At 40.4% G+C, this 23,710-nt stretch overlaps 1 protein-coding gene across 2 annotated transcripts in view; it reads left to right on the top strand.

The window, feature by feature from the left end:
* The window catches only part of CTNNA3 (catenin alpha 3), a 413,367-nt gene that overhangs the window by 17,067 nt on the left and 372,590 nt on the right, over positions 1–23,710 (top strand). For both annotated transcript variants that reach the window (XM_033066154.1, XM_033066155.2), the window contains exon 5: positions 8,337–8,456. In XM_033066154.1, the coding sequence (XP_032922045.1) occupies positions 8,337–8,456 (120 nt within the window). The remainder of the gene's footprint in view (positions 1–8,336; positions 8,457–23,710) is intronic.

Here is a 23,710-nt window from a genome sequence, read left to right on the forward strand (position 1 = left end):
TATGTTGACATCTAATTAGGGAATTGACTTAATGTAATTTCAACATATGCTATTGAACATCCCTCCATTTCTAACAACTTTTGGTCACAGCTAGCTGAGCCAGATTTAAATATGGTTAAATATTTTAATGAATTGCAACTTGGCTCTATTCTAAGCGTTTAACTGAAATCATTATACTTTAAAACTCTCTTAGGAATTCAATTTTTCTTCAGCATGGACTTGCTCCCACAAAAAGACATTGTATTCACACAGTGTCAAGGTGGACCTTGTCTGCAGTATCAGCTGTAATAATTTTGGGTTTTGCAAGTTCGTATGCCTTGAAAATCAACTCCTTGAAAGTCATTAGCTGCTTTTCTTTGCATTTGTTCTAAAACCTTAATACTTCTACCATATTATCCTCTTCTTCAGACATGGGTGTTACAGCTGTTACCATTTAAGAGATGGGAAATGTCATTGCTCTTTATTTCCATATCTCTGAGTGCTATCATTTTCATGGGGTAGAATGAAGACATTAAAAAGGACTGAGCCAAAATTAATTTGAAATTAAAAAAAAAAGGTAGTAGTAGAATAAAAGACATAAAAATTCTAATAAAGGATTCTTTCTTTATTTGCATGTATAAATGAAAGATTTCAGTTCAGCTTCATCAAAGAACTCTGTGCAGTATTAGTGACATCTTGCTCAATATGGAAGTATTTAATGGGGAATTACCTATTCAAGTATCTAATATTTTTCAAACCCATTTTTCAAAGAGTGCTGAAAGTTTTTAGTCTTGGTCATTCAGTAAAATTAGTTAATTCCCACACTGACATTTAAAACCATACCTTTTTCTACTGACAGAATAATCTCTGGATCATTAAACTTTAATTCCTCAGTAACCTGGGAATAAAAATAGAAAGAAAACAAAGACAATGTGACTGGCTGTCATAGAAAGCCTCATCTGCTGTTACCCATCATATCTGCCTGATGATGTAGATCTAGAAAAAAGGATGAACCTCAGCTATCTCCTTCCAGTTTAGGTAGTCTCTAAAAATATTGTTTCCTGTACATTTTGCTTAGACTTAGGAGTGTTTTTGAATTCTGTGTAATAAAGTTTTCATATTAAACACTGTGTAATGCTGAAAATATTGGATATTTTTTGTCACAAAAATACTGAAATGAGACATTTCAAAACTAGAAGTATCAGGTAAGTGAGTTTGAAAGGATTTCATAATCATGGCATGGATTTCAAACCAAATGTTCAAAACCCTAGCTTTGTGAACAGGATATTAGTTTTTTTAGAAGTTTTACTAATAAAGTGGAGAGAATTTTGGTTGTTTAATGAATTCTATCAGATCTTCAGCAAGCAAAGAGTGAATAAATGTGTGTGTAAATAATGCATACTAGATGCCTGTACAAACTCTCAGTGACTGATCACATTCTGGCACAGAACACTTCTGGCCACTTGTGGAATTCACAATCCTATAAGACTGTGAGGGTGCAGTGCAAACAGGGAGCTCCTTTTAGAGTTGACTGAAAAGGTAAAAGTACATCACACCAAAAAGAAAGGTTTTCCTTCTTTAAACAGTTTTGTTTTTTTTTTAACAGGTAAAAGTTTAAATAAAGAACTATCTCTTTCTGGGTTTCCATGGTTAAATGAAGTCTCTAAAGAAACAACTGAGTTGTGAGAAATGTGGTCAGACAAAGGGATGTCTTGTGTATTGCTCTCTGATTCAGAGCTGTGTTAGCAGCTCATCCATTATGGTTGGTAATGCTCAATAGTATTTAATTAAGTGAATTAACAGACTAATGGAATTGCTTAAATTCATTGATCAGAAGAGAACAGCAGGAAAGTAACAAGTTTGGAGAATTTCATTCAAAGAGCATTGGCAGTCTGTCTTTCTCTAATCGGTTTCAGATCATGCTGAACCAATGTGTTTTATCTGCCTTTTTCCCCTTCATGTCATGCTTGTAGATTTACTGTGTAAGTCTTCTTATTTTTCATGAATGCCTCAGACAGCATGGTCTTTACGAAATGCTTGCTTAGAGTTATTTAAAACTCCTGCCAGGAAAAAAAAAAGAGAATGGCTAGAGATAAGAAGCAACTTGTGAAGTTGGGCCCTGTGAATGTAGTGCTGTCTGTTCCTCACTTTCCTGCAGAGTATTCATCAGCATTAAGAATGTTCTGAGCAGGAACTCGGTAGGGTTACATGGAGTGAAAGAGGAAGGCCATCTTGGAAGGAGGAAAGCTGTGCTTCAGGTTTAGGGGCTTGGTTCAACTCCCAGAACTGTGCTTAATGGATCCTGTGTGGAGCCTTCCTACCCTCCAGCAGATCACTTTGGACTTGTGTGAGTCTTAGGTAGTGTAGCTGGTCACTAAACATTTCATTTTGGACTGGGGGGAATGCATTCTGCTCCCCATCCCTGTGGTCAACTTCAGGTGCTTGGGTACCTGGAAAACAACTGGTCCTGCTCCTGAAGACTGAGACAGAGAAGTACCTTGGACTTTTCCTCTTTGTTTGTCACTGTGTTTCCCCGTGGCTCCACTAAAGGGTGGAGATTATCCTTAGCCCTCCACTTATTCCTAATATGTTTACAGAAACCTTGTTTTTTATAGCAGTATCCAGAATAAATTTTAACTTCTTGCCACCTTCCTTGTTGGGCATGGGTCATTCCCAATGCAGAGGAGCTTCTGGAGCATAAGAAGTATTAACAAGGTTACAGGAGTCTTTGAGAGAAGATGGTTCATACTCCTGTTTATTTTCGCATCAAACAGAGATTCCTGCTACCAGTCAGAGGTTTGTCTGTGGTACGTGGGTTGTACTTGTTTGGAATCATGGCTACAGTGTTTATCATCACACTGCAAATTCCATGGCACTCTGTGATGTGCAGTAAATAACAGAGGACAAGCAGCTTCCAAAGAATTGCTTTTAGGAGTTGGCTTTTTCAAAGAGAGCATCCTTTTGAGTGCAGCAGGAATCTGGATCCTCTTGACTGTTTCTTTGTAACTGATAAAAATAAATAATTGTCAAGCTATGGGATGATAAACTCCTATTGCAATGTTAAGTTGTAAACCCAAAGCTTGGGGAGATCTGTAACATAAAAGTGGCTTGTAGCAGAGGTTAATACAATGCTTGAAGTCATCAGAAGTACAGCTGAGTACAGCTGTGTGTGATAAATCTATGTTGTGTCTGGTGATGAAGTTGGAAGGTGGGTACTAGAAAAGCAGAGGCCTGTTTGAAATAATTGTTTGGACTGTGCAGATGCCTACCTGCTCCAGTCAGTAGCCAGGGCTCCATTGCAGTCGATTCTCTTTGAACCTGTCAGGGAAAGAGCATTGCTAAAGGCTTTCCTTCTGGTGTCTGGTACTGTGTTTGGCCTCTACAGCAGCACACACACACCTCTGAAGTGCTGTGCTTATAGGAGAATAATATGGAAGTGATGTTCTGAAATTTCCTTCTCTACACTGCTAATATGGGAAGGCAAATTCTAGGCTGTGAAAATCATCTTGGGAAATTATCTTGTCCTGGCACAATATTTATTGGTAGTATAGCAACAAGGTTGGTGTAGTGTAGAATGTCTGATGCACAATTCAAGCATGCAGAGATCATTCTGATCTAGAGAAATTTATTTTATAACTTGTTTGTACTTTGAGAGGCAGAAATGAGGAAATGCATGCAAAACAAACAGTATCTGCTTTATCATCAAAGTGTATGTCTTCAGACCTTCTTAAAATGACAGCAAAATCACCTGATATTTCCTGAATGGAAAAAGCTGTTGAGCTGCTCTCTATAAACCTCTCCAAAGAAGGCACATTGCCCATTCCATTACAGCAAAATATGAGAAGGGCAGCTTTTCCCTCATAAGTATGTGTGTTCAGTAATTGGAATTTAAGAGAGGTTGTGAATGTTTTTTTTCCAACCATATGTTTGGGTAATTTAGGTAGTACATTTAGTATAATTTAGTCTTTTAAAGACCCAGTTCCTTATAAAAACAAGAAGGTATTTTTTTCAATGGACAGCTTCCTTATGTTAAAATAGAAGTAAGATTTGCTTCCTGCCCTTGTATTAATCCATATGAAAAAAAAGAAAATATTTTACCAATAGAAAAAATAGTTCAGTGCTACTGTATTCTCTATGCAGGGCACATGATAATACTGATACTCTGAAATACAAATACTCTTTGACTTGTGCAACTCTAGATGAACAAAAAAGAGCCATTTCTCCTCATTCATGAATAACAGAGTGGCTTTTGCAGCACTGGTCCTAAATCTGAACCAGCTGTGTAGAAGGAAACTACATAAAGGAAGTGCAGCAGGCCCTTTGATGACATCACCTTTATAGAGATGGACTCCCAGGCAAGTGCCATTAAAGGTGTGTGGTCTGTGCAGTAGCATGATGCACAAACTGGAGGAGCAGGATCTGCTGTCCCCATCCCTGCTCCTGTTTATGTGGCGATTAGAAGGTGGTTACCAGGAACATGGCTTTGTACTCCGTGTTTAATTGTGTTGCTGCCCACATTTCTGAATTATGAGCAATGAAGCACTTTGCACTGCATGTTTATAATCTCATAATTTTGTGTCCTGGCCTCCTGTTTAGCTGGTAAGCCATTAATTTTCATGGCTTGTGTTGAAGATGAAAAGTGTTAAATATTGGCTTAAGCAGTATCAAAATTTTAGTATGATTAGTTAGTTTAATACTATTTCCTTTTGAAATGTGCAGCCACTCCACCTCAGCCTCTTTTCTTTGATCTCATTGCCTCTTTTTGTTAGGTCTGACAGCAGAGCAGAAGTTCCAACGCTCTTGAAAGTTGGTAGAAGGATAGTGGAGTAAACCCTCAAAAATGCTATGTCAGGAGCTCATAAAGACAGCAGAGAATTCTCAGCTGTTAATCTGCTTTACTGCAGGAGGAACTTGAGTCAGAGCTCCCCTCTCATCTTTGACATTGCAGTGAGACCATAGGACTTCCAGCCCTGATGCTTACAGTCATGCTTACTAATTAGATAAACCATGGTCAGTATCTGAGAGGAGGCTGCAGCACTTCACCTTGCACTGATCAGGAATATCACACTTCCAAGGAGGCTGTGTTGTAACACTCTTCTGGCCTGTCTACGTTTGTGATCCTCATCACTTTCAGAGTTCTGATGGTATTTGTTGCTTTGTGATACCTGAAATGGGACAGGGAGTTGCTTCACTTAGTTGGAGCATTCACTGTGTGTTGGTTTCCAGTGGGATGAGCACAGAGCCTTCATTCAGCTGTGTCTTGATGGTTCCTGCTCATTGGGGCTGCTGTGTTATCCACCCTGTATTTTAGAGCCAGGGTGCTGGGCTCTGGTTCTACATTTGGTGGGAGTTTCCTGTGAAAGGAATGCTGTGATATTAGTGCAATAAAGTCATGCTCTTCTCTCTGAGGTACAAATTGTCCATGCACTATCTGTACTATGAAGTTATCTGTGGTAACTTGACAAACAGACGCATCTTTGATAAAGTCATAGAGCTATGATTTTGTCATGGAGGAAAAATCAGTCCAGGCAGCTACCTAGTAGTGCCACTGAGAACAGAAACAGTAAAGGAATGCTATGTCTCAGCTTCCAGAAACTGTTCAAAGCACCTTGAAAATATGACAGGCAGAAAGCTTCTGTGAATCTCTTATGATTATTTATATTTGGCTATTTTTAAGAGAAAAAAAAGTCAGGAATTCTAATATTTTTCACTTCTAGACCGGAGAGATGAGATTTTTTTACCACTCACCCCAAAATTCTGGTTCACACTGGTAGAAGTATGATGCAGAAAGATCCAGACGTAATTTTAAGTTTAACACATGTGCTGATAACCTTTGTATGTCCAAGGTAGAGTTTTCTGATTTCCTGCTGATGGCAGTGGAAAGAGCATATCTATGTTTTCTTAAAATTGCTTGGTTTGTTTTTTATTTACTTTTGAGTTGAATTTTTAAAAAGTGTTTCTTCCTTGCATCTAAAGACATAAGTGGATGTTCTGGCAGTTACCCATCAATTTTATTGAAGCATGTTGCCCTTATAGTTATACATTTGGTTTGTATTTGCTCATGCTGTCATGCTGCTTCTTATATCTCTTCCCAGAGAGCCAAATCCATTATTGATGTTTGGGTTGCTGCAGGACATAAGGAACTGACTGAAATTGCTAGCAGAGCTTCTGCTAATGAAGAGCTGAAGCTGTGGGATTGGGTACATCCTTAAAAAGGATGATGATGATGATTCTACAACTCTATTGTAGTCTAACATATTGTAGTCCAACATGTTGGTGATTATCTAAAACAACAAAAACAAAAGCAAATTAAAAAAATGCCTCAAGAAAAGACTGTACCTTATGTTTATTTAGTGAGTTTGGGAATCGTTGGAGACCTTACCCCCCTGTATTATTCAATCCCACAGCAGGGTGCAACTGCTTTGGACTAAGTTCTAGAGAAATATGTCATGGTTTGCAGCAGAAGGTGCATGATGAACTTGCCAGAGACATTATGAGCAGTTTCTTACACACTTGAAAAAAAGCAAGGACTATGAAGTGCTTTTGGTCATCTTGAACTGAACTCAGGTCTTGTTTGCAAACGTTGTAACTAAGTTGCTTCCAGCTAAGGGGTTATTAGCCACGAGTGGGAATTGATGAAAGCAAATACTGCAAATGCAAGGCTTTCAGATTAGCTCTGGAGCAGAGATATAATCTGAAAACAACAAATCATACAAAAACTGGAAGATAATGAAGTCAAACAGAAAAGAATAGAGAATATTGCAGTTTTGCCTTAGCATGTGTTTTCTGTCAGCCATGTCAGTACAGAATTCAGGAACATATGCTTTGGGTGAGAAAGTTTTATTTTATTTTTTGGTTACAAACACTTTAAATGCAACTAGAAAATCTCCAGTTAACCTCTAGTAGTGCTGAATGAGGTAGAGGAAGATAAATAACAGATAGATAAAAATACTGCCTTTACTTGCTTTTTGGTTATGAGAGTAGTGAGACTGAAATAAAGGCTGCAGAGTGGCAAACAGCACATGTTAACTTGCCTGAAGGTTCTTAAATTGTAGTAAACTCTCAGTGGAAATTCACTGCAGCTGCTTCTTATCCCCAAGGAGAAGTTCCTGGTTACTGTTCAGCATCAGGGCTGGAGCTCAGTTAGCTGCTCAGGAACGAGGGTTTTGGAGTACTCTAGCTCCTGGATCAGCATTGGCTGTCAGTTGTGTTGGCAGCTTCTTCAAGAGGTCACAAGATGAGTGAAGGTTTGGCTTTGGGTTTTTTTTTTTTCATTTTTTCCTTCTACTTCTGTGGTTCATGATTCCAATTCAGTGGCTGTAGTTTAAGCAAAGGTAAAAAGGCTACAGGTGCTACAGAAGTGCTTGGTTTTCCAGGAGTGATTGGAAAGCAGTCCATTGCCTCCTTCCCTGGGCACTGGTTCCACAGGTGAGCTTCACCTACCAGCCCTGGAACTGCAAGAGGCTAAATCAGTATTTTGGAAGGATTTACAAGCATGTGGTTCTTCCTGATTATATCAGTGTAAATACATGTTTATAGGCTTGCTTCTGTTGGTAATCACAGGGATAACAAAGTATGACTGAGCTACCTGCAGCTTTGCAGCATCTACATGAGGTGAAGAAGAGTATTTACAGCTGGGCAAACAGCAAGTCAGAGGAGAAGGCTCATGATTTCCTGAAGGTAGCAATTGGAAGCTGGGCCTCCAATTCTCCTCTGACACAAATCTTAACCTTTCTGTTACAGTTTCTGCAGCTGGGCTGGCGTTGTGCATCTCTAAAAATACCAGTCCTACTTTTAATAATAGTGTGTGCATGAAAGAAGTTTTAAATTGAAAAGTAAGGTCTATAATGAAGTATAATTGGAGTTGTCACAGTTTTCATGCAGAATGTGAGCACGTTGCCCAAGGTGATTATCCAGTCTTAAATTACTCTTAAGTAAATTAACTTGATAAGAAGCACCCTGTGATTTCTAAGTTCTACTGTTATGCTTGATAGAATGAGTTCATGGCCTGTATAAAGTTGCATACACTTTTCTTAGTTGAAAAGAAAGGATATAAATCAATGTGAATATATTACTTCCTGGAACTTGGCACAGAAAAAGAACTCACCTTTAGAGATTGATTGCTTGTGTTTTGTCTGACCCATGAAATTAGAGGACTTCATTTAATTGAGAAGGGAATATGTACAATGCTTTGAATGCTGTGGTTGGTTTCAAAACAAAACAGTAGGAATATGTGGAAGGTTAGAGGTGACAAAGCTCAATAGTCTTAGCATTTAGTAGAAAATAATAGTAACACAGAGTGAGACACAGCAGCTGTATGAATGATAATTTGTGTTGGTTGTTTTCCCCCCTCACAGTTTCAAAGAACATTTGAATCTCTAAGAAATGTATCCAGTAAATCTGATCTACAGAAAACCTATCAGAAGTTTCAAAAGGATCTGGAAAATCTTGATTACTTGGCATACAAACGTCAGCAGGTAAGGCCATGGAAGCTTGTAAGAAGACAGAATGCTGGGCATCACCAGGTGGGTGGTGGAACTGCTGTGTTTGATGCAAGTACTGTTCTGTCACTTGGGTTTTGTGCTCTGTGCAGTGCCAGGTAAGGCAGCAGCAGGGGCCAGGTCTACTTAGTGCACGTGATGCTGGGCTGCCTGGGTTGTGGTTTCTCAGCAGAGAGGAGCATGGGCAAAACAAGTGAGTGAGACTTAGCAGACGTTAAAAGTTGTATTAACATGTAATTTTCTAAATGGAAGTGTATAGAAGTACTATTTGCCATCTTTTACTTGAAAAATTAACCAAATTCACATAAAGTAATGGAATCCAATACTTCCTGTGCATGCAAAGCACTAATTTTTTTCTTCTTTAGAAATCAATTTATGAGGTTAGTATGCATCAAACTTTGAAGTACACATGGTCTTTGAGTTGTATTTGCTAGATCAAGGTTAAATTGAATTGTTAACACCTGTTTAATGCTGGATATTCTGTCACTTATACAGAGCTTATGTGAAAATATCAGCTCTCCGTATGGGTATGCACTAATTTTTTCTCTTGATGATAAAATAAGACTTTGCCTCTTCCAGAACATGAAGGTAAAGTCTATAATGTTTCTCTGTGGGAGTCGTTGAGGTTTCTGTTTTCCTGAATTCTGTCACTTGGTGTCAGTGTTGTCAAACAGTTCAGGTGCTTGGGGCAGATCACTTGCAACTATTTATGTCAGATAATTGATTAGATTCCCTGTGTCTTAGTTAATTTGCATTGTTTATCTGAGCAGTAGTTACATGGTTATGATGAGGAGTGTTTTACCTGCTTGTTGATACCGAGACTTTAATTTCAGTAGAACACTGGAGAAGCTGCAGTGAGGGATTTGAAATTGCATGTGTGTATGTATTTAGAGTAGAAGATGCTTTGAATTTTGTCCCACTTTAAAATTAAAGTAATCTTTTTGTGAAAAGATTGGGAATTGGTTGGATTACTGTGCAAAAAATCACTGACCTGGTTTGGGATTGAAGCTGTTGTGAGTTTGGGACATGGCTGTGAAGTGTGCATGTTCAATTGATGACAATTTATGTGGACTTGTGATAGATTAAAGGTATATTCATAGTCCCTCTGGCAAAACACTGAGTTACTGCATCTGTTTGGAGACAAATGTTTGTATATGATTTGAGTGTGAATCCACTGGTGGTAAAATAAGTGGTTTATATGCTGAAAGCAGTGAATGTTGCTTTTGATAGAAATACAGTTGTCTGCTTCTGCACCTTTTCTTCAGACATGAGCCATGAAGTCCAATATAGCAATGTACTTCTTCAGTGAGAGTTTACAGGACACATGGGAAATCAAAGCTGTGCTTTTTAAAGGATGTTCAAAATGTCCCACATTGACTCTGATTAATAATTATAGATTAAACTTCTATGAGTGGTAGCAGTATACAGGTGGCAAGCTTGTTTGGGGTGATGGCTGGACTGCATCCACTTGAAAGTCCTTTGGGTTGAGATTATCTGTTTGTAGCCAGGCTGGCATTTTGAAATGTGCCAGGAGATACCTGTGTCTGAGAAATGTAGATTTTCTTTCTTGTCCAGAAGATAGTCTGGCAATTCCTTTGAATTAAAACAAGTTTTTAATTTCCTTGATACTATCATATCTCTGAAATTTGACAAAGAAGAATAGTTACATGCCATAATGAGTACTAAAACTTGTTCTCTTGCTCTGTGACTTCGTGGCATGTTTTCCATAGGAGCTAAGTAAAGCTTACATTGGTTTGTATCAACCTAACTACTAGTACCTTTGCAATATGATTGTTTTCAGGGGAAATGAGAAGACAAAATGGTAAAGCACTTGGGGATAAGATGGGACTCAATGCTAGATCCCAGCTCTGCTCTTGGGATGCTGTAGTGGATGCATGCTTCCTTTTCTCTTACGTGGGTCTTTGTTGCTATTGAAGGGAAAGTTGTCCATATATCATTCACCTGGAATGGCACTGGTTTAAGGCTGTTTATTAGAATTATCTTCCTGTAAGGTCATTTGAGGAGTGTTGGGCAATAGCTGCAATAAAAATGGACTTAAAATGAAGTTCAGTGGTATTTAGCACCTGTCAAGCTGAAAAATTGCCACTGTTGCTGCTGTTCTTAGTGCAATCAGTGCCTTTAGGATGCCTGTAGCAGTGCTGGCTGTAATCCAAAGACACTCAGTTTTTGACTAGAAGCCTCCAGCAACGTGGTCATCTCATAGCTGACAGCAGGACTTCAGTATGTGCACACACACACACACAAAAGCAGTATTCTGATTTAAGGTTTGCTTTTTTGATGTTGATTGCATGCCCTCAAGGAAATTGTGTGTTAAAGGACTGAATCTATGGGAAATAATTTTGGTTAATCCATTTAAAAAATCTTTTTAGGATTTCTTTCTGATGTTTGTTATGTTTAGAAGTGTTTTTAAAAGTTATGTTGGAAACTGAAGGAGTTAAGGGCTGTACCAAAGATATTTATGGAGCACATAGTAATTTACTGTGCTCATGGGAAGCAGTGCTTCCAGAAGATGGAGCAGAGCCACTCCCTATTTCATTCTGTACCACACAGTCCCTCATTATCAGTACTGCAGCTGGCTTCATGATCCTACAGGTCAAACTTGCATTTTGAAAGTTCTAATTCTCAATGAAGACTTGCTGCTTCAGTCAAATGGCACTTACTTTTGTTAAAATGGATTAATTACAGTAAATTCACGAATACAAGCTGCACGGAGTATAAGCCGTATATCCGGTGTGTTGGCAACATTGATGTCTTTGTCAATAAATAAGCCGCACCCGGAATATTAGCAGCACTTTAGTTCGCCGCGAACTTTCACAAAGTCGTCATTTAGTAACACAATCGCGGGATCGCTGGGGCTTACTGCTGACCTCAGAAACATTGTTTCCAAGTGAGAAAAGACACACCCTTTATTTACAAGCCGAAAAAGACAGGAACAATAGTGTGGTCATTTTGCGAGCATTCCCAATGGATCTGCGTTGCCTTTAAACAGCCGCTCAGCCGTGCAGGCAGGCAGCTGAGCTCCGAGCGGAGCCACATCTCTGTGCTGGCACAGGAGCGGCCGCTCTGGCCCTCGCAGCCCCGCGGGCCGAGCGGCTGCTCTAGCCCTCTCCCTGCGGGCTGAGCGGCTCCCCCAGCCCTCTCCCTGCGAGCCCAGCCAGCCCCGCAGCCACACAAGACTGAAAACACTTTAAAAAGTACAGAGAAATATCACACACTTTTATCAAACTGCCGAGATAACTCGCCAAGGTAACTCACCCCGATAACAACCCCCGCCCCTCAGTAACGCCGCCATCCACAGGCAGGCAATAAGCTGTTCTCTGATTGGTTCATCGTCGGAACAACGGGAAACCATGGATTTCAAACTGTTTCGGCTCGGGACTGGACTGGTATGATACTAGGTAAGGGCAGATATCACATTTTTGTTCATAAATTAGCCACACCCAAATATTAGCCGCACTTCCGGGTTTCCACCAAAACTTTTGTCTAATTGCTGCGGCTTGTATTCGTGAAATTACTGTACACTTTTATTCTTCACTTTTGATTGTTCACTTTGGTGGGAGAGAATCAAGAGAAAGTGAGAACCTGTGGGTTGATAAAGTCATCTTAACAGATAAAGCAAAAGCAGTGCACACAAGGAGAGCAGAACAAGGAATTGATTCCCCACTTCCCATGGATGGGCATGTGTTCATCCAGCCCCAGGAGAGCAGGGTCTCATCACTTGTGACAGTGACTTGGGAAGACAAACTCCATCACCCTGAATGTTCTTCATTCTCCTCTGCAGCTCTGTGCTGAGCATGGCCCCTCAAGCTCTGGGACATCCCCTGGGTCACTTGGGCTCAGCTGTCCTGGCTGTGTCCCCTCCCAGCTCCTCGTGCCCCCCAGCCTCTCGCTGAGGGCTTGGCTGAGGGCCAGAGGAGGCCTTGGCTCTGTGTAAGCTCTGCTCAGCCATGACCAAAACACCCCTGTGTTACCAGCACTGCTTCCAGCACAAATCCAAAGCACAGCCCAGACCACCTACTGTGGAGAAAACCAACCTCACCCCAGGCCAAACCAGCACAGTATGAGATTTGTTCTCTGAAGTGCTCCACTCCAGCAACTGGAGACAAGTTTATGAAAGAGATTATCACTTCTCAACTGGCAGGTTTCTTTTGTGGCAAACCCTTTAAAAGTATGCTGAAAATTGAAGGGAGTTCAGGGTGAATTATTTGTTGTCAAGAAAACAAGCATGATGATAGAAAGCTGCATGAGTGAGCTCCTTAAGTTACCTGGAGAAGGTTATGGCTTAGAAATGTCAGGAATAGAGGTACTTAACTAAATCTATATTCTAGTGCACAGAAATATGAGAAGAGCCAATGGATGGAAGTCAGACAAGTTCAAACCTGAAAACAAATGAAAATTTTTGATGATTAACTACTGAGAGGGCTTAGTTAAGAGGTATAGTACATTAATCACTGCTTCTAGCCTTTCTGTCCATTATCTCTGCCTTTTGAAAAGTTATGAAATAACTGAGATGCAGATTAAAGGGCAGGAATTATGGATCTTTTTATGGCTTTTGCTATTGAATGAATTTGAATGAGAATTCACTTTCTTTTCTCCACACTTAAGAATGACAGTACACTTGGTTGTTTGTTGTAGGGTAAAGGCAGATTTATGTCTTTTGAATTGCCATCCTGGATTAATAAATGGGTGAATTTGTTCACTTCTGTGTTTCCCATTCTACCACTCTAATCTTTTAGTTTTTAGGGCTGGATCTGTTGAGATCTTGTTTAGGAATTTTCAAAGAAGCCTTTTATTTTACTCCAAAGTAATTTGAAGGACATAAAGACATTTGATTCCCATTAGATTTCTGAAAATGCTTTCTTTTGTTTTCTCCTTTAATATGTAGTCACACAGTATTGATTATGAAATGAAGCTATAGGTTATATTTCCAGTATTCTAGCTGCTTATCTCCCCTTGACATAGGAACAACATCTATCATGTTGTTGTGTAATTAAAATAGTTGATTAATGCATTTATTTTTTAAAAAAGCAAACAACAAATTAGTCTCGGTAGCTAAGAGAGTGAAAAATTGTGACAATTCTGTTCTCAACCACCTGACTTGTTTTAGTAATTCCATGATTATAGCTCTGTTATTTGGTCCTTGCTTCTGTCTGTCCTGTGTATCTCTGTGGCTTGCTTAATGGCTGAAGAGATTTTCCTTTTCTCTGCTTACCTGAAAGTGCTCATATTCCTTGTGCTTATAATTTTTTGTATATATTCAGAGTGGTAGGGGGAAGACTTTCCCCCATCAACATTGCCCCAGCCTGTGCCATAGTTTTACCAACTCCCTTGTTCAGTTGGACTTGTGTCTGTCAGTTCCAGGCTTGAATGTTTTTAATTTATATCTCCAAGTGTTCAATTTTTCTGTTTTTGTATGGATGCTAAACCTCTGAGGAAAAGTCATGCCTCCCCTCATCTTTCCAAAGCTCAGAATGTTGCTGTTTCTATGAAACTGAATTATGAAACTGTTTTGGCTGTGCCCAAGATGTCTTCAGTTTGGATAAAAGATTCCAGTCTAGTCTTGTCTCTGATAAATGTAACTGAAATGTCTTTGGAGCCAAGGATGGATGATGCTTTGCGTTCAACCAAGATGTCCCCAGGTAATTTAACAACAAACAGACAATACAAAATTGAGTGCTACAGTGGGAAGGAAATGAGATCTTCAGCTAGAAATTAAATTACAGAGTCAACTAAGTAATGTTGAAAGGGCATGACTTTAAAAGCTGTAGAGAATTTTGAGTGCATTCCATGGGGGACTTGGAAACACCACTGATTTTTGTACATGAACATTTGCTATGGTACCATGTATGTCTCCTGTATGAAATTTGATGTGTTGGGTGCTTTATCTCAGTGGTAAGTAGTAGTTAAGATTAGAACTGTATTCTTTCAGCAGACTAGAAATGAATTGATTTTTTTCTTCCTAATGAAATAGAATGATACTTCAGGTGACGTGTTATGGTAACGTGGGATAAAACCAGAATCTGGGGATTGTAAGTGGGGTCAGAGTCCAAGGAGAATGGTTCTTAATGGAGCAGTGATAATTGATTTTATGGCAATTGCAGTATTCTGTTAGACAGCAGTGTCTCAAGGGGAAAAACAAAACTGCAGTTTTATACAGCAGGACTGAGGGGAGCCTTTTCCTGTGAAATTTCCTTGCCTATTAGGTTGTTTCAAATCATACATTGTGCAGCTGACTGTTCCTGCCTACATGTGATGACTTGTGCTCATCCTTAAGGTATCCTATTTGTGAACATCACTGTGATTTCAAATCCTGCCCTACAGTGCACTAATGGTTCCTTGTCCTCCCTCCCCCTCAGGAAATCCTTTTCTCTTCTCTTTTCTTATCCAAGTTATGCTCCATAGTGAGGCAACCAAAACAGACCCTGCAGAAAATTATTTAATGCATTTCTGTAGTTGCAGAGAATCGTTGGTAACTGTTCTGAAGAAATCACCATTGACTCCAGATAAATTTAATCAATTTTTTCCCATTTATTAATGCAGAAGTTCAGTGACACTGTCAGAATCTAGTCTACTAATGCTATGACTGCAAACCCAGACTAATTTGGCAAGACTTGATCTGGACAAACCTCTGGTGGCTGTTACCCATTCCTGGATTTCTTTCTAGATGAATAAAACCGTGCTTTCCATTATCTGCTGTAATTGTTTTTCCTCAGGAATCTAAGTGTAGCTGACTGAACTAATTGCTTGGTTTCTGCCTTTGAGAAAGGGCCAGTCAGGTTTGCTTCCTTTCAGTCTGCTGCTGTCATGCAGATGTCCATTCTCTCACACTGGATCACTGGTACAAGGAGTGTTCAGTACCTTTGTCATCGGCCCCTGGGTTCTCTGTCATCACCGGATGGCTTCATCCAGCCCACTCCACATGAAACACTTCGCTGTTTATTTGGCAGGTTTTTGTCATGCCTCTCCAAGAGAGCCAGCCTTCAACTGCAGTGGCTTTCAGAATTTCACACAACTCCTCCTCCTTCGTTACAATCAAATCTTATCAGTTTATAAAATGTAACACTTTCATAGCTGTGCCTGAGAACCAATATTTATGTTTAGATGAGGTCTGAGTGCTGACTTCCTATCTCTGGAAATAATTAAGGGATGTTATTTTCAAAGACTGTGCTGAGTTCTTTGTCCCTCTCCTAGATCTTCAGCTTTGTATGTTTTTATGGGTTGAAATCATCACCTAGTAAAGTGATATATGATTCTTAGCCATAACTGAAGGAGAAAATACATTCCCTAATTTTCTGGGAAGTAACATATCTGCATATTCTACAGAAAAAGCAAGATTTAGAGAGGATGCTTCCTTTGTTGAACACTGTAAAAATGATTTTGACATTCTTTTCTTTCCTTTTTTTCAAAATTAAATGGCTTGGAGCAGTAGGGAGTGGTGACTATAAAAAAATTCTTTACTGAATCATAAAGGACAAAAAGAGAACGGGGAGATACATATATAAACATCTTGTAAACATTTTCAAATTTGCTTTCTCCCAGCTATCTTGTGTGACCTTGAGCAAATCTCTTGGTACCAGATCTGCTGGAGGACATCACTAAATGCTTCAATCCACGAGTTAAAGATTTATAGGTGTATAACGACTTGCCACTAGATTCTGTGGATATTTGAAGTTCCTTTTGTCAGGCTATGACAGATTTATGTCAGACTAGGTAAAAAGTTCAGTCTGGGGACAACTGACATTTTTACAGGCTCAGAGGCAGTACGTTGCATATAATCTGAGCTACTGCTTTTGATGGTGGTGGGAGGTTTTTGGGCTTGGGGATTGGGAGTTTTTTTAGGTTTTTTTTTCTTTAGCATGAGAAAAACCTGCTATTTAGATGCTGAAAGGATACAAGTTAGAAGTGCAATAACAGTTTGGAATGCAGAGCTCTGATTACTAAAGAGTGGCTAATGAATGATGTTATGTCCTGGTGAAAATGACAGTAACGGTAGTTGGTGAGAGAGTTATCTGAGGGGAATGTTATATTTTATTGATCCCAGCCTGACAGACATACACCAGCTTCTCACAGAAAAATAAATTCTCATATAAAATGTTTCTCTGCTTTGGTGCTTTATAAAAAGTCAGATAAAATGCAAAGCCTTGCAAAATGACTGGGCTGTGAATGGGAAATGGTTTGAGAACATAATGCTTGGGAATGATGGACAAATCCTGCAGGAGCACTGTTCCTGACTTGTTTGCTCCAGGAACTCGTAGCAGGAAGCAGCCAAAGCAGCTTCTGCCAGGAGCAATTGTGTCTTGCTGCCTATCTGAAGGCTGAGATGGTGGAGCAGCTGCTGTGGCCATAGTCCTTGGCCATTCTTCAGTGTTTTAGTAGGTACAACATTAACACAGGAAATTAAAAAAACTTGCATTTTGTGCAGGATGTAGGGTTTTTTTTCTCATGTGGTAACAGGTTAGGAGATAGAGGTGGGCATCTTTGTGTCTCCTGTGAAACTCAAGTTCTGTAACCAGTTAGGATTTTGTACCAGGGGAGCTTCTTAGCTTTTCCCTGGCTCACAACTTTGTTTTGAGGGAAGAACTTGTTAGCTCTGTTTATGAGGGCTCTGACCCTTGGTAACCATTCAACCTTTGGATTCCAGCTGTTCTGGGTAAGCTGGAACAATGCTACACAGGGCTGAAAAAAAAAAAAACCCTAAAGAGAGAAATCACTGTTACACACTCTGACCAATTATTTATTAGTCTTGCCTCGAGTCCAAGACAATATTCCTACTCTGTAGTCTGTGTGACCTTGCCAAGATGGCCACTTAGTCCTTCTTTTTGTATTGTTTCTCCTGGACACATCCCTGCCCCTTGTCCTGCACGTTCTGCATCAGATTGCATTCTGTATTTTGTATTTGCATAATCCCATCTGCAGTTTCCCTCTAAAACTCACTCTAGTCATTTAACACTAACATTTCTTACCCAGTCTTCTGCATCACATTTTGCTCACTTTGTCTCCTCCTTCCTCCAAGCCTTTGCCATCTGTCATCCACACCTCATTTCTGTTGGTGCATTCTGAAGGTATTGACTCATCCATTTTGCTCACAGAAAGGTGCTTATCACATTAGATTCAAACAAATATAGCAATCCCACCCCCACAGATGCTGTCTCCTGTTTTCCTGCCTGTCCATGCACAAACAGCATCGTGCTCTCAGGGGGGTGTTCACAGAGGGCCCAAAGGACCACTAGGAAGAACTGGGGCGTGTGCATGTGTGGGCAGACAGGTCACAGGGACATCGTGCTTGCAGGAGGGAGGGCAGAGGATGGGTATGACAGAGAGCACTGCCCCAACCTCATTTTGGCCTTCCTGGCCTTGACTTCCTCCTTTCCATCCCTCTAGAACTCCAGGTCATTGTCACAGCCCAGCCAAAATACATCTGATTGTCTGTGATACATGGGCCTGTCAGCACTGGCTCTTTTTCTCATCAGGGACTTGAGAGAGCAGTCGCACCTTGGTCTTGCTTGGTGGAGCTCATCAGCCTCTAATATTTTCCTTTATTTGCTGTCTAGGTTTTGTAGAACATGAGTCTGTATTGTAGGTTCTTCATGGTTTCAGAGTGCTACAGCTGGTTACTCTTAATCTATCAGTGGCTATTACTCAGCTGATCTATCTTGAAGTTTGCCTTCATGTGATTTAATGAAGTTGGGCCTTTAGAGATGATTATGGAACAAAACTTATTTTGTAGGTAGGATTTTGACATTTTAACAGTGCTTTTATAGCTCACAAGAATAAATTCTGCTGATGGTGGGGCAGTGACAGCTTTCCTATATCCAATTTAAATTCATTTTTTCCCTTGAATAAGAACATTTGGTTTTTTTCTGCGTTAATTTAACCATGGATTTAACTTTGTAAGAACAAGAGATAGTAAGTAATAAAATCTTACTTCAGTCAAGATTTATGTATGAAACAACAATTACATTAATTTTAGCCGTTACTTGGTTAGTACTGGAGGAAAGATGATCCTTTTTGATTTGTGGCAGAGAGAAGTACAAACTGTACCACAGGACAATCTTATGTAGTTTATTTTAGCTAGACCACAAACAGTTGCCAAAAAAAAAAAAAAAAAAGTGCAAATTTATCTCATCTGCAGTTATGAAATTTCAGCACTAGATGCACTAAGGTGGAAAAGGTTGAGACACATAGTCCAAGAGTACAGTTATGTATCTTTGGGGGTAAAGAAGGCTGGAGGCTATGATGTCCTAGTGATGATTCCCTCTTTTGTTTCTGGGAGCTGGCAAGGAGGTGTCTAAGCGGTTCCTGCAGAAGATGTGTCCAAAATGCAGAGTCTTTTTGATTATCTTGAGAAAACATTGCAGAATTTTTCCTCTTCTGCTAAGTTAGTAGAGGTCAATAAATTATTTCAGGATCTGAAAAGATTATGCAGCCTTATGCTAAAGTTTCTTACTGATTATTACAGTAATTTCACGAATACAAGCCACACTGACTATAAGCCGCATCTCCGGGTGTTGGCAAACATTTTGTTCGTTGTCCATACACAAGCCGCACCCAATTATAAGCCGCTCTGTCGTTCACAGGGAGGACCTGCATGCAACAAAGTTGCTAAATAGTAACAGAATCATGGCAGGGCGGGGTTTACTGGCTCGGCTCGGGCCATGAGGGCTCTGGGCTGCCGACGGGGCCAGGTGGCCCAGCTTGGCGCTGCCGCTCAGCGGGGCTGCTCGGGGCTGGCTGCCACTGCCACTGGGCTCGCTCGCCCCAGCCCGGCACTGCGCTGCAGTGGCAGGTGGGGCACGGAGCCCGCTGGCATCCGCGGCAGTGGTGGGAGGCGGGGATGGAGCCCGCTGACACCCACGGCGACGGCAGGCAGGGACGGGAGCCCCCTGCCTCCCCCCGAGCTGCGGGGCCAGCAGGAGGGAGCCCCTGCCTTCCCCGGGCTGCACTGCCTGAAGGAGGGAGCTCCCCCGCCTCCTCCCGGCCTGTGCTGCCTGCACGGAGCGGGCTCACCCACCGTGCAACACAGTAACCAATTTGTAACAATCGCGTAAAGCTGGGTTTTACTGGCAGGTTGCTCGACTCGGCACCTCGGTTTGCACTTCCGGGGTTGGAAATGTCAGAAAATTATTCACATATTGGCTGCTCCTGAGTGTAAGTTGCATTTCTGGTGTGGGAGCAAAATTTTAGTCAAAACGGTGCAGCTTGTAATTGTGAAAATACTGTAATTGCAAAAATGACATTTTCACTAAAAGCCAGCATTCTTAGAGTATTACTTTGTATGTCAAGGATCTGAACCTAAATGGAGAGCTAAATTCCCTGTAAACAAAATCTGATTGCAAACCAAGTTCTTAGAGATGCTGATGATATTTTATTGCTAAATAATTAGAGAAGATTAGAGAGGCTAGGTACAGAGACAATAATATAAGGAGTAATATTACTTCTCTATTTCTTGCCTCCCCCCCCAATTTTACAGGCAGGTTATATGTTTTAAACACAAGTAAAATGATAGCCAAGTGTCCTTCTCCACTTGAGCCTTTCCTGTGAACTCAGTGGGAGTGTCTGTGGGAGGAGTGAAGTGCATTTCTCCATGGAAGGGTGGGTGGGTGTATTCCCTGCTGTGCTGTGAAGAGAGCTGAACCTGGGCGCTCAGGGAAGGGAGTTAGTGAGAACAATGATTGAAGGCATGCTAAAGAGCTCTTCATCCTGGCCTTGGCCACCTTCTTGACTTAGTGAAAATGAAATGGGAAGGTTTTTATTTGCTTTGGAAAATGGTTCATTAGAATTGCAAAGAGCTAGCTGAGAAACTGTTAAGAATCTTGAAAAGGTTAGAACAAATGAAGATGAATTTAAAGAAGTGTGTGTACCTGTGTCTGCATGCTGCATGAATCTTGCCTAATCTTTTTCCATCACTTATTGTCAGTAGTAAGGACAGTCTAGAAAGGCAATGTGCTCCCATCCTAAGACTCTTTAATAGTTTAGGGGAGAAATGGCAGATGCTTCTGACATAAAAAATTAAAGCAGTTATCAAGGGAGGCAGAAGAGAAAACAATTCTGAAAATAAAATGTAGACAGTGATAATGTAAAAAAGGCTGTGAACAATACTGGAGTCCTCCAAAGAAGAGGCAGAAGAGAAGTATTTTAAGATAATTCCAAGTAACTTGACTAAATTCTCTCTATATCCTTCATTCACTGCCTTTAGTAACTTAGTACTTCTTCACTGCGTTTAATATGTCAGTGAAACAGTTCTTAAAGTCTTTGTAAGTAGAGATAAGCCTTAGCCCATCTTACAGGAGTCTTGCAAGGGGTAACTAGGAATGAAATTCTAACACATGTTGTTAGAGATGGCACTTGAAGCATTTCTGCAGGGAGCTGTCACCTCTGCACTGAGCACTGGAACCCCTCCCTCCCAGGGGGAAAAGCAGGGCCCACAGGGGCAGCAGAGCTGAGGTCACCAATCACCCACAGACCTTGCAGTGTGTGCTCCTGGTGAGCCAGTGTGCCCTGGGTGCCATTGTGGAGTGTCCTGCAGGGTTACTGCTCACACACTGCTCCTCCAGCCTGCATCACTGATTGCCCAAGTTCTAAGGTAGCAGATACTCAAAACCCAAGCTGAAAAGCCTGACCCTGGTGCATTCCTCCCTGCTCTTGGAGGCAGCCGTGATTGACCTGCTCCTGTTCACGTGTAAGAGGTGTGGTCATGGAATCACAGAGGGCTTTGTGTTGGAAGGGACCTGTAAGGGCCATCTAGTCCAGCTCCCCTGCAGTGAGCAGGGACAGCTTCAGCTACATCAGGTTGCTCAGGGCCCTGGACACCTTTACCATGAATGTTTCCAGGGGTTGCCATCTGCTGCCTCTCTGGGCAACCTGTGCTGGTGTTTCACCCTCTTTGTACAAAATTTCATCCTCTGTCTACTCTGAAATTTGCCCCCTTTTAGTTTAAAACCACTACCCATTGTCTTACTTCAACAGGCCCCGCTGAAATGTTGGTCTTTCTTGTTGGGCCTATAGGAGGTGTTCCATCCCTCAAGGATGCTTTACTAAATATCCATTTATTTTGATACACATAGATTATTCTGTATTTTTCTTTATGGATGTTGCATTGTGCATGTGCCCTGTGAAACTGGAGTGCTCTGCCAAGATCTTGTTGTTCCTCGTCTTTTCTGATGCAGATGAGACAGATGTAGGAAATATGTGTGAACATGACTGTGTGCTCTCAAAAAGCTGCCTTGGGGATGGAACTGCCCCATGTTCTGCATAGTCAGGTATAAAAACACGTAAGGCACATCTCACAGCATTTAATAAAACAACCAGAATCCAAACAAAAAATCCAAACCACAAAAATCACACAATAAAACACCCCTCCTCTGGTGGGTCTGGATGAATTGAGGTTAGCCTTAAATTAAACAAGGTTTCAGATCATTGCAGCACATTTGCTGTTCTGGTGGTTCAATTAGAATGATCGACATAGGGAGCAAAATGAAAAATGCTCCTAGTCAAAGAATGTAGTTTGACTTAGAGCTTCCTTTGAGATTGAGAGTTCTGTAGAGGCAGTGCTAACACTGGTGGGAATTGTTCTGTAAAATGCTCTGGCATATACAAAATTTATTTAACTAGAAATCAAAGTTAAAAGCTGAAGCATGTCCATCACTTAAATAATAAAATGCATAGTTGCCTCTTGCAAGATGTGTTTAATTGTAATATTTAGTCCTCTTTTTTGGAAAAAAAGTAATGCAAATAAAACTTAACTAGTTAAATGTTATAAAAGTTTTAAATTGGACATTTTACCATGCACATAAATTTTACTGTGTTTATGCATACTGTAAGAATGGTTTATGGACCTTCATATAAAGACTTTATACCCTCACATAATAATTTTGCTGCAGTATTATTTATATGTCACAAAAATGTCACAATGATTTATTTATGGCTATCAGTTCCTTTACTTTCTCTTTGAAATTAGAGAATTAGAGAATATTTTGTTTGGAAGAGATCTCATGATGGTCCTGGTACAACCTCCTGCTCAGCTTGGATCAGCTCAGGGGTTAGATGAGGTTACTCAGGGCTTTATCCAGGCATGCCTTGAAATTTTCTGAGGATCAGACTGTTCAACCTCTCTGGCCAACCTGCTCCACTGTTGGGGTGTCTTCCAGGAAAAAAGATTTTGCTTTTATCTACCCTGTAGCTTTGCTTTTCATTTTATGGCTGTTGTGTGTCGTTTGCTGCCATGCAGTGCTATGCAGGCCTTGACTCTGTCTTATTGCCCATCTCTCCTGTGCCAGATGCTTTTAAATAAAGTACAGTGTGTAGATTTCGTGAATTCTGTTCTCTGTATGTGTTTATGGTGCAGGGCTTGTTAAAGGCATAAAGCTGCTTTTTGTACCTTTTTTACACCTGAGGAAACTTTCTCCTGCATGTACACTGCTTTCTTTTTGTAATGTGCAGCAGTGGCAGCCCAAGTGACTTAAAATTCAGTAGTTTGGTAGAATCAGTTGTCAGTCCAGCATGTGGCTGTTTTCAGTGGAAAAGGCTTTAATTGTATTTCACAATTGTCTTGCAAGTCTCTTGGAAGAGGAATTATTTTCCAGTGTGTCTAATCCATAGGTTTTTTGAATATAGAGTAGAATAGTATAGTTTGGAAGAACTGTAGAACTCACAGCTATGTAGTTGCAGATCTATTCACACTGCACTAATAAATACTTTGTGGAAGTAACGGAGTTGTCATAAGACAGCATTTCTGCCACCTTTACTATGAAATCTTCCTGTAGATGGTGGGCACAGACTTGGAGAAGTTTTTTAATTGACAGGTTTTATCTGTATGCTGTAATTCATTTAGACATTGATGTGAATTTCTGTGTGGCACAGTGGAAAAGTTATTTTTGTAATAGAGAATGCAAAATTGTATTTTCCATCAGGTCCATTCAGTGCAATGCTGTCATGACAGGAACAGACAAATGTGGCTGCTGCACTGTAACAGAAGAATGAATGGCAGTAATCTCCCTGCTACAGAGAATCTTAGAAATCTCACTGTTCTTATTTTAGTGCAGTTTCTAAAGAAGAAATCAGAAGTTTTAGATGTGATTTATGAATAGGATTTTGGGACAGTTCTAGTAGTTCATAGCACCTGTTTTCTGTAAGCTTTGTACTTCATGAACTGGTTAGTGGCATATGAAATGATGTAGTAGTAATTTTTACAATTACTTCTTTTTGTGAGA

This window comes from Catharus ustulatus, chromosome 8, assembly GCF_009819885.2.
Source record: "Catharus ustulatus isolate bCatUst1 chromosome 8, bCatUst1.pri.v2, whole genome shotgun sequence".
Classification (NCBI taxonomy): Eukaryota; Metazoa; Chordata; class Aves; order Passeriformes; family Turdidae; genus Catharus; species Catharus ustulatus.